Source organism: Gymnodraco acuticeps, unplaced genomic scaffold (assembly GCF_902827175.1).
Source record: "Gymnodraco acuticeps unplaced genomic scaffold, fGymAcu1.1, whole genome shotgun sequence".
NCBI classification, from domain to species: Eukaryota; Metazoa; Chordata; class Actinopteri; order Perciformes; family Bathydraconidae; genus Gymnodraco; species Gymnodraco acuticeps.
The window spans coordinates 2,210,591-2,222,961 of NW_022989894.1; the positions used below are offsets into that span (position 1 = coordinate 2,210,591).

The window sequence follows — 12,371 nt, forward strand, 5'->3', positions numbered from 1 at the left end:
ATATTTTGATTTGGCATTTGTAACTGGGCCAAAAATAAGAACCTCACCTGGTCTCACTTAAACATACCAAAGTCAGGTAGTCAACCTTTTCCATTGAAACTTCTACTTTGTGAACACTCTATACAGTGGCCACAACTTCAGATTGCTTACAAAAGGAAGAAAGAGTGTATTTTGACTGTATGTGAATAATTAGTGGCTTACCTACACTGTAATGTCAGACATCCTTAAGCCCTTTTTCCTGTCTAACTACTGGGAGTTCCCATGGGGAAAAAATTGAAGGCGCCACACATTTGATAACATTTGTCTAATTTAAAGGTTAACCTAAAGTCCCTTATTTGCTGAATTCAGAATGCCTGTGGTTTCCATTATCACATTTTTACAATCCCTCTATTCTCTCGTTGGCTGCCAATTTGCGTGGCTTGTCCTTAAAATGCATTATGCTGAGGTGACACTTTTTTGTGAATGCGCTCATCAGCCAGCCACTGTGCTTCCCACAACTCTCGCACAAATGCACACACTTAGCGGTAATTAAAAACCTGTTCGTCTCTTTGTTCAGTCACTGCTCTATGATACCTGAGTGTGTGGTATGGAGAACAATCAATCAAAGGGAAGAGAAGGAGAAGAAAAACATATAGAGATGTTGTGAAAATGTTGTAGGACATTATAAATAAAGGACGAGAAAAAACAGGCAGAAATAAAATAAAAGATGTAAGAAAACAGTAATCAACATATGGAGGAGTGCTATTGAGACGCAGAGAACAGCAGAGGGTTACACAGCAATGATGTCACCTCATGCTGCCACTGCAACAAATTAGCCATTGATCTTTGGCCTTATATTAGTTCCAATTCCCTCCTTCCAGCTCACAGTTTATTAGGATATATGACATGTGGATCTTCCTCTGTTTTACTCTCTTCTTCTGTAAAATACCTCTCCACTCCTCATGTCCCCCCTTCTCTTCTGAGATCAGCAGTATCCCTTACCCCTGTACATGTAACAGCTCCATTATTGGTTGAGACCAAGAATGCCCCCCAATGCGTCGATAAGCCCTCATTCAAAGAGATTTAATTATATGGAGATAAACGGTGTCCTTGAGCATGGGTGCAGATAACAGATTGGAGTGACACAGCTGACTCTCTTTGTTTTGTTAATTAAAGATGACCTCATCGCTAAAAATGGACGCTGTGCATCTCCTCGTCACGAGGCTCGCCATCAGCAGATTGCAGATTGCAGGCAGGGGGCCAAGGGCTTTCTGCATTCCTTTTCCCTTTTTGCTTCCTTTTCCATTTTCCATCCTCACACACCCATTGTAAGTATCTCCCTCTTCGCCATAGGTCTAGACTTTAGCGGTATGATTTGGTTGTCTCTCCATCTCTCAGTAGCCATAACACTCCTTCTGTGTCCCTTATTGTACTGTAGATGTGGACTGTGTGTTCATGGAACCTCTCACTCCCATGGATGGATTCATCCTGGAATTGTTATTAAGACAAGATGAGACTGCTGCCCCTTCCCTTTCCATTCATCACTGTGTGTTGTGGGGCATTGTTTTCCCCATCATTCATAAGGATAATTATGTGATCTATGTGTGTTACTGTTATGACATGAAGCATTATCACAAAGCATGGTGGTCTGGACTTGATGAATCCAGTCTAGCTAACAAATCAATTTCAATTGTATTTAAGCATTTATTGGAATGGATAAGTCTCACATTGTGATTCAGAACATTGCAAACACACACAATGATAGAAATACATACAGTATGTAGTTGTTATCCAATGGCTCTTTGTGATAATAAGCAGGAGAGAACCAATAGCTACTGCTGGATTTTTTCTTTAGCTAAAATTATGACACATTTGGCTTTGTTGGCAACAACACACAAGAATCAGAACCTTTGTAGCCACCCAACAATCTTTACTAATCCTAATGTTATTTATTGTCCCATTTTTGTTGTATTTCTTAAGCGACAAGGCTCTGCTTAATTACTTGCAGTAAGCAAAGACAAAACTGCGGCTAAAGGCAGTTTAGAGACGAGCAACACTTGCTAGCCACACACATCACAGAGTCAACTGAAGCCATCAGACCATCAGCCGCCACTAGTCTTGTGGTAGAGCAGGTGGACGATGTCAGTGCACATCACCTAGTCAACAGCGCAGCACCACAGCCAGCGGCCTGTCATCACACATACGTTTATTCTTAGTGCTAAGTACAGACCTAGGAGGAGACTGAGCCACAGTAAAAAGGAGCCGGGGGCAGTAAAAACAGACCACACACGGGTCACATCAAAATGGAAGACATGGACCCGAGGGGCCATTAGTTGATGACAAACCACCACACCTGAACCAATGTCTATTTTACAAACAGCAGGTCATTTGAAGGTCCAGTTGCATTGACCTCTGAATATAACTAGCAGAAGTCAGATGAGGCTGTTGAACGTGGATCATTGTTCAATACAATAATATTAAAGAGGAAAAATGTGGTATTGCTTGCACAATACAACGTTCTGTTTCATTATCAATGTGTTACTGCAGATTCACCTTTTCAATCAGGAGAGACATTTCAAGTAAACAAACACATGTATTACATGGTGCTGAATAAGGTAGAATTGGGGGCCCTGGCGATAAGACTCCATCATTCATAATAAGAGGGAGATTACAACAAGGTTAGGAATTCCCCAGATGCATATTTTACATCTGCAACATTTACTATTTTTTCATTCAATCCATGACTTAATTGAGTTTCAAATATCGGATCCTAACCTCTTCTAGCATCATTCATCATCAACATGTTCTGTTGTTATGCAGATGATACACAGCTGTATCTTTCAGTCAAGCTAATCAAGCATAAAACGCAAGAAACATCTGTTCAATATAGAGCAGAAGTCAACAGAAAAACATGTACAGTATATTGTTGTCTCAAGAACAAATATGGTATCATTTGTTATGTTTATCAGAAGATGATGACAGTGGCATTCTTTAGCATGAGAGACCATTACATTTTGAAGACATCTGAGCTTCAACACTTACTTGACTTTGGAGTGCTGTCTGCACCGCTGTTGTTTTGCATTTTGTTTAATCTATGATTTGTATTTATTTACTCATTTACAGCAAGATAAATGCAACAAGTACTTTTTACACAACACTTTCAATGTATTTGCATGAAGATAGTTCAAATTGAGTTAATCACATAAGGCCAAAATAGTTTCCATTTCAATCTATTTTTTTAAAAAGGGAAAAAACTGAATTTCCACCTAGGGGCATCAATACAGTTTCATTTTCTCATTCATATTCTTATTTTAGACTCATCTCTCTAACAACACAATTAAAAAAACAGAAATTAATGATGTATCTTTCTGCCAGCACAGTGCCTCAGGAGGGCTGTCCAAAGGGATGTCCCCTTATCTGATTAGAAAAACTTGGACGATGATTCGCAACAAAACCTGCTAGGAGAAACCTATTTCCCACAGTGCTTTGATTATATCTCTAAATATCTACCTTGGATGACGCTAGCTAATCCCCACAACTCATTTGCAACGTGATTCCACTCTTTATTTTACCTTGAATGTCATTTCAACCTACCTGTGTGTGTGTGTGTGTGTGTGTGTGTGTGTGCGTGTGTGTGTGTGTGTGTGTGTGTGTGTGTGTGTGTGTGTGTGTGTGTGTGTGTGTGTGTGTGTGTGTGTGTGTGTGTGTGTGTGTGTGTGTGTGTGTGTGTGTGTGTGTGTGTGTGTGTGTGTGTGTGTGTGTGTGTGTGTGTGTGTGTGTGTGTGTGTGTGTGTGTGTGTGTGTGTGTGTGTGTGTGTGTGTGTGTGAAAGGAGGAAGGGAGGATGACGTTGTGGAGGCTCAGTGTGGGGAGTGGAGGGTTGAGTGCTGACGGTTTAACAGAAGAGGCCCCTTGCAGGTTTAGCAGCCTACAGGAAATATAAAGCTTGTGATTTGTTTGTTAATTTGAAGCTTGTGTTCTGTTTGTTTTTAAAAAGAGTCCACTGTACAATTGCTTGGATTGATAATTATCAACATAGACAGAGAGACACAGTTCAACAGGGGCGGAGAAAGGAGGTAGTTTGAGGACAAACAGAAATGTAATTTGAGAAAGAGAATGAGAGGATTAACTGAAAAAAATGAACACCAGCACAAACTGTATTCTGTGGATAGGTTCATGCAGTTATCCAGCATTTAATTATAATCTATTATAACAATAATGTTAATGTATTATATTATTCTTAATGATAATCCTCTTGTTATTCAAATCTAGGAATTTGTTTTGGACCAAGGTTTGTGCTGCCACATGTCCCCAAGTTTAGGATATATGTGCCTACAGGGACCAGAAACAAGAAAATACTTGAGCAATGAGCACATAATTGAGCATTTTTTACATTTAAGATATAATAACTTGCCAAAAAAGCCCAAAACAAATATTTGCATAAATTAAATCAAATCACTTTTTACTATACCAAGTAAAGATATCAGATCAAATGTTAAGCTTTTTTTTATAAATTACATTGAGCTAGTATGATGAGTAATTCATATAGATGTTTTTTTCAAACCAAAAGAGAATTGATATTTAATTAATGCATATCACATAATGATTTACTATAGAAAAAGTTAACAATTTCAGAAAAGGAAAACATTTTTAATAATTTACACTTTTTTTTTGCAGTTTTAAAAGCACAGCTGCAAATGGCACATACACATTACTGCATTAATTCACTGTACAGGAATGTTTCAAATTTCATTCACACATCATCTATAAAACCAAGCAAGTGAAAGAATAGTGCCTTACAAGAGTGTTTTTTCCTTAGCCACTTTCCCTCAAATTTCCTCTTGGAGCAGAGAAAAAAAACGTAATGTGTGAACCCACTGAACTTGAGGATTTATATGCACACACACACACACACACACACACACACACACACACACACACACACACACACACACACACACACACACACACACAGCTAATGGCTAAGGCAATTACGCTGAGCCTGAATTCAGTGGTGTAATTGAAATGATGTGTTGGGGATAACAGTATAGCAAGTCTGGCTTTTAACATCATACGAAATGCCACCATGTACACACCTGTCTCCACATCCTGCCACATAAGGGCAAACAAGGTTAACATGTGCGGTAAACATGTGCATGGTGTATTAATGTGTTAGGTCATACTCAGTTTTGTGTTACAATTTCTTTCGCAGCTTTCTGTTCACTCTTGTTATTGCCCTTTCCCCGCCTCTGGCTACCATTCACCGCTTGCTGCCCACTCTAGAAGGAGCTCTCTTTGAATTTCCAGACACGTGCCCACCCCTCCTTTTTGTGTTTTGTTTTGTGCCAATGTTTTTTTTCCCGGTGTTTTCCTTGTCTTCTTAGATAATATGGCTGAGACTGGGTCAGGGAATATTGCTGTTGTGTACCCGCAAAGCCTAGGATACATTGTATATGATATTGAGTCTGTACAAATGAACTTGACTTGTTTGTTTTACATCATAGCTTCAAACCCTCTGTGTCTTTGAATCAGAACACTTCGTCTCACCCATGATTTGCTATTATTTGTACCCCTTTCTGCCTACTTAAAAGGTCACCTGGCATTTACCATGAGGTTTTAATCGCCATGTAAGCTGGAGAACACGCAAAATGGCTTTTACCGTGATAGAATTTCGGGGGCCTTAATTTTTGCCAGCTGTGTGCTGTTTTGGCTTTGGTATTGACAGAAATGTTGACGGACCACAGGCATACCCCTGAGGAACCCCTGAGATGGGTAGAGCCATTAATGATGCTTCTGGGTGGGTTTTGAAACCTTATTTTTAAGGTTAATGGATTTGATTTCAAGTGTTATTAACTAATTCTGGATTGGTACTGTGTGTAATAACTTAAAAGCTACCACCTTGGAGGCAGTAGATGATTGAAGGTCTTAGGTAGAAATTAGCAAACGTCCACAGACAAAGCTGTACAGATGTGCCAACGGTTTGTATAGATATTTCCAGTTTAGCATTTTAGTCATACCCTAATTTTGCATGTGTGAACATTCCACATTCAATTAATTACCCTGTGTCATTTCCTCAGCCCAGTCTTTACTTTACTAAGATGCAGGTATGTTTTCATTAGTGTCTCAAATGGAAAATTGTAGTAAGCAATAAGAGCATCCTAAAAATAAACCACAGATATGTTTTGAGGCAGTGAGTGACATTTATAACCCTGAGAAACAACTAAATATGTAATAGTAAAGTTGTATTGTACTTAAGCACATTGCTATTCTTACATTGTTGTTATACAGCAAAGTGTTGCTGGAATGTCCTCTTTCTGTATTTTGAATTAATAAATGTCTTGATCAGGAAACATTCAGAGTGAGACCACTGCTAAGCTAAGTGTTTTAAAAAAAAAACGTTTATATAAAAAATAGAATGTAGATTGAATGTTTCAGTATACTGTATAGTTTTCATTAGTTTCAATTGTTAGCTTTTTGCAAACTGACATTTACACAGGGAAAAGGGCATTATCAGCCCCTTAACTATGTGCACATGATGGTACATTGTGTACCCCCACTAAGCCTGCGCACTGTTCTTATATTTACGTAATTGCATAACAGTTTATAACTTTCAGATGTCTCTGTTTAAAGAGGTTTTGACCCATGGAATGTGCGGTGCAGTTTGCTAGGTATGTGTATTATGGTTGTTAACAGAAATAAAACACAGTGTGTTCTCCTGCTGATTTCTCCAATTGATAATTATACAGTAAGCTCTCCTAGAGCCACCCGAGAGTAGACCAAAGACATTTGCCAATTGTTTAGTCTTCCAGGTGGATCAAAGTAACTTACGCGCTTCCTTCTGCTCTCAGTGACATAAGTGGTCTATTCACACTGTACATGTAATGTCCAATTATGACACGTTGCCTCATGTGACGTCCCTAAGCTTAACTAAACTAGGTCCATGAAGCCAGTCTCTATTTATGCCTAAGGTGGACATAGCATCTTTCTAACTCTGTTAGAACACATGGATACTGACATATCAAGTGTGTTTTCAACCCAAACTGTTATTTTGAAAGGTTAAACAATGTCACATGCAGGGTCATAACTTTTGCATTGGTACAACCTTAGAAAACACTTTAGTAATGTGTACAACTATCCATCATCTCTGCAGCATTGCAACTACTGCCACTTAACTGGCATGTATATTGAATATAAATATGTTCTTAATCACCCCGGAAATGTTGCTAAGGCCAAGCACAACTTCAGTAATAATCCATAAATAGTTCCTATTATGAATAAGAATGAAAGGAAGTCACAATGTATGCCAAACCTATCTGAACACTTTTGAATATAGTTTTACTTTGATCTGGCCATGTATGCAAAAGGCAGCAGCAGAACACAGCTGGCAACTTCATCCCTACTCTGTTTTCTTACAGTTATTTTGCCCCTTTTTTGTTGTTGTTATAGTCTTCTGGCAGACGTTTGCGCTGTTCCGGCAATGTCTGGGTTTGTTCATTTGTTTACGGGCTACACTTTCAATGGTGCTGTAGGATAGAAACTTGTGTCCCAGCCATGAAAGGGTAGCCATTGGTGAGCACACTTTTTTATGCCGCACGAGAATGGGACGGTGTGTCTTCTATTTGATTTGTGAGAGTCAGGATCATGTTAGAATCACATACATAAACTCACCGCTACTAAAACACAAGTCACAAGTGGTTGCTCCTGACCTGTAGTCACGCATCAGCTCCTAGATTTATTCTGATTATCAAAACATCCATTGACATCAACATTCCTCTTCATGACCACATCCAAAATCATAAAACATCAAAGCGCTCACTGTCCTTTTTCCTTTCCACTCATTGTTTGTCTCTCTCCCTTGACTTTTTTTGTTAGTGGTTCCTTCCCTCAATTTTCTCCATGTTTGTCCATGCTTTATTTGGAGGAGTTTCTTTCTACCGTTATCCTTTGTGAAGTGGCAGAAATCTGGCATTCAATTGACATTCCTCTCGTAGGCAATAAAGCTGAGGGAATACACTTAGAATGCAGTATGTTAAACGCAGGGCAATTTAGGTCAAAAGTGATCATAAATAGAACATTACCAATAATATCCACTATATATTGAGTACCACGCCAAACGAAAATTAGATATCCAGAGCATATATGACATTGCTTTTAGAATTATTATTATTACATTATTACAAATCAACCATCTTCAGCAAATCCAATGAATCCTGCGATGCTTTGAATTACATGAGTTATGTGTGTGTTTAGTATACTTACACTCTTTAAGGCTGAGGTAATATTACACTTTTGATAGTATTAAAAAAAACAAGTTATTATTTCCTTACTTAGATATCAATACCACAATCCAAGCCTTCAGTTGCAAAATTTGTGAACATTGTGATTCTCCAAAAACATATTTGCTTTAACTAAGTAATATCAGAAAGAACAAAGTAAATAATAATAAACAACCAAATTAAGTGTCACTTTTGTTGAAAAAATTATAATGTATATAAACAGTGCAATAATGGAAATTGAATCATAATATTTGGAAGACATTGCACCCAATCCATTATTAAAGTTTGGTTAAATACTTAATCAATATGGACTTTCCTAATATGTTCTCATATTTAATTGACCTCAGTTGTACTGCAAATGGTCATTTTGTATAATGATTTGCTTCTTAATGTTCTCTTGGCAAACCAAGACAACCTGTAAGTGTTCACTTTAATAAAGAATGTATTCAAATATATATGAATAGCTAAACCTTTTAAATATTCTATGGTGGTCTTTGGGTTTAAGAATGTTGAAATATTAAGTAAGAAAGTGTCTGCTTACTGTAAAAGGTAAGGTTAAAATGTAAAGCACAAACAAACTCCATGACTTAACATTTCAATAGACATATCCTGATACTGATATCAGCACTTATTTTGCAGTTCTAAGCAAGTTTTATCCAAACATAAATCCAAATGAATCCAATTTGAGGAAAAACATTCGAAAGAGCAACCCTGCAGCAGTACAGGAATGTGTTTAGGGGAAACCTCCTATACACAGAGCTCTTTCTGTGAAAAGGTCAAATCATTCATTCGTGCAGTTATTTTTCCTCTCTTCTGTAACCTTTTCTTACCATCCCCTTGTGCCCTACCCACCAGACTTACTCCCTGTGTTTATAAGTTGGCCCATGTATCATAAGCTAAAACTAAGCTGCCCTTTACCTCGTGTAGAAATAGTTTGAAATCCAACCGTTCGAGAGTTTTTAAACTATTTTGACAGCTCCCTCTTTTTTCCATCACCCCCATGAGCAATGGAAACTGGCATCGTGTATGTGTCTCAATGAACAAGCGTGCGTCGCTTGCCTTTCCCGTAAGCTGACATGAAAGATATTTCACAACTTGTGAAGCAGTGTTTTGTGAGACGCTAGGGTGCTCAGAGAGATATCATTGTAACAGAACCATGTGCCCATAAAGGAATGATATCCTGTTTTCTTACAGTTCTGTAACGTTGTGGGTATGGGCTGCTGCCAACAAAAAGTCATATTTAATTTAGCTCCCGCCTGGTGCTGGTGAAATGGCTCCCACTGGACCGGGCAGAGGTGAAACTCATAACACCAGAGTCAAATGGCATGATCATTGATAAGGAAATACATGTTTTCCTAAATGCAGGAATTCATTCACGACTAAGTCCATGTTGTGTTCCATTGTTTTTCTCTTGTTTAAACATGTGGTGCAACCCAAACATGTGGTATTGTTTTCTTTAACTTAGAACAATAGATGAAAGATAATGTTACCCTTTTTCTTTTCTATGGCTAAAAGTATGACGGATGGTTGAACAGTACAAATAACAGTTTCAAAGTGAGCCCTTTGTATAACTTCCTTATTTTCTCTGTCTCTTCATTTCATACTTTCTTTTTCTTCCTTTAATGTTATCTCTTTACCAGGTGAAGTTATAAGCTTGGTGGATGATCTGTTCTCTGGTCTGGGTTCATCCTGTGTTTTTGCCGGGAAAAAGACTGGAGACCATCCTCACTCTGTGCTGTATTCAGTTGTCTTCAAGTGCCTGGAACCCGACAGTCTCTACAAGTAAGTAAGCCAACAACGTATGCCACATTTTCAAGTAAATTAAATAACTGATTTATTGTGACTGTTTATTTCTTCGGCATATGAATAAACATGAGTCATAAATTGTGTTGTGTTGTAGTTAGGTCAGACATATTTTCAAAGTTCCCGATATGTCTGTGAAGTAAAATCCCCTCAACGAAGAAAGTTCCTGATTATTTCCAGATCTCTATGGGTTTATTTCATAGGAAATTGATATTAAACTTGTAGGTAAACTATGTTTTTAAATGTGTGAGTTAATGAGGCAATATTAAATACATAAAAGCTGTAAGAGAATTGCTGTGGTGTTGGGTTTTGGGGGCCCCAGTGAGCTCCCAGCAGTCCCCTATAGCCTGGGACAGATATTCTGTAGAAATGCACGTTTGTCCCGACCATGCACAGAATAAGACAATAGGAGCTGTACCCATGGGGTCTAATCAAACACAGCCAGGAGAAGGTATGTAGGGCTCTGGTGCCTTGCCAATCTGAAAGGAAAACTGTTTGGGTTCTAGGTAGGCTAACCCCTGGCTCATTTCTACACACAGGCGTAGCATGAAACCCCTGGATAGGGTTTGGACTCGATCCTTTTCCAGGTTGTCACAATCATGAATTTTAGTTGACGATACATTTGCAAACCAATAATTGTGATCTACTATTTATAGCATTTGTATATTTTTTATTCACTGTAAGCTTTAAAATGGTTGCTTAGGCATACCAGACTATTTAAACATTGGTCTCCCAACAGTTCATACTGTTGTATAATACTGTTGTATAAACTGTATACAGTTTCTTAAGGTTGCGGCTTTTGTGTGGCTAAAAACACGAGAGTAACTGCAACCCGAGATCTTATTGGTGGACACTTTGCAGTAAAGAAACCTGAAGCCGGAGAAGGAGTCTATTAGACTTGTTTAACCCAGGGGCCTCTTTAATCAGCGGTCAGGTTTAGGAAGCCTGAAGGACAGCAGCTTCTGTGTTCTCGGAAGCTTAATGCGTAAGAGTTTGCGAGTCCTTAAAGAAGGACTTTTGTTTGGCTTCATGGAGGTTATGGAAAACCATGACACAATTCAGGAAGCGGAGGCAGGACATCACAGAGGCTGGTTCAAGCAGAGGACAACTGCTGACCTTGTGTTTGGAAAACCCTATAACCTGCTTGACACCTTTGCTGTGTAGTTGGCTGACAGTGAGGATTGAGAGAAGGTCTCAACCATCTCTTTGATGGAGGTCAGCACAAAGCGACTCAGCAGCAAGTTTCTAGGCGTGGTGGAGATTTTGCCTGAAATCTATAGGCTCTAGATATGGTTTGGCAGTCATAGTAAGTACACCTCATACATCAATGTCATGTGTAGGTTAGGGAACATGTCTGTGAACACCCAGAAGAGGGTGGTGGTTCCCATTTTCTGATGAAAAGTAACTGAAGGCCATGCTCCATTTGTTGCTATTTCTGATTTAAAGTGATATCATCGAAACTAGAAATTAATCAGAGTTCACACTTGTGTTGTACAGTACAATTCTGTCCAAACACCTACAATATTAAGCAACAGTGCTCTTGGTCTTGGCTCACAATTTATTGCAACCCAGTTGACTTGAGTTTTTCTGACCACATTTTTATGAGTTCAGTGTTTTCCGATTACCATATAAATACCTTTCATTAAACATTATATTGTGGCCATGATTACGTCTTTCCCATACAATAATGACTGAGCAAATATAAGCAATACCACATCCTCCCTTAGGTGTCTACAATTCCCACTGCAAATGCTGTTTTTCTTAAGGGGGTCAATTTTGTTACCTACAACAGCTGGCTCGAGTTAAAAGGGAAGTTCAACGTGGTGGAAGTGGCGGTTGCTTCCGTTCTTTTATGTTTACTTTGGTCAGAGCAGAACAGAGTTTTTGTGAATACAGAAGGATCTCTGTTAAGAGGCGATCTTTGTTAAACTCAAAGAACAAATTGACCACTCTTTGTAGATTTTGGGAGGCATTTAGCTAAAAGACAGACCTTGCCTGAGGTCATTAAATGCCATTAAATGCACTCATAGCCATCACCGTAACACATCATGTATTTACAACAGTAAGTTGAACTTTGACAGTGTGTGACGTGGGAAGCCAAGGCTATTTGCTGTTGCTGATTGCAGACCTGTTCCAACAGTATAACAATTACAGCGGGTTTTATGAATAACACTTCATGTCCTACAAACATTGTGGAATTAATTGCATGCTGGTGTGGGGCTTCACTGGACTGCTTTACATTGAAACCTATTTATTGTATTGTATTAATTAAATTCCCCCGTACAACATCAGAAATTGCGTCATTACAGACTAT

The 12,371-nt window shown here is 38.6% G+C and overlaps 1 protein-coding gene across 2 annotated transcripts in view; it reads left to right on the plus strand.

The window, feature by feature from the left end:
* Positions 1-12,371, plus strand: part of LOC117538710 (astrotactin-2-like) — a 347,089-nt gene that overhangs the window by 323,188 nt on the left and 11,530 nt on the right. For both annotated transcript variants that reach the window (XM_034204612.1, XM_034204619.1), the window contains one exon: positions 9,895-10,036. In XM_034204612.1, the coding sequence (XP_034060503.1) occupies positions 9,895-10,036 (142 nt within the window). The remainder of the gene's footprint in view (positions 1-9,894; positions 10,037-12,371) is intronic.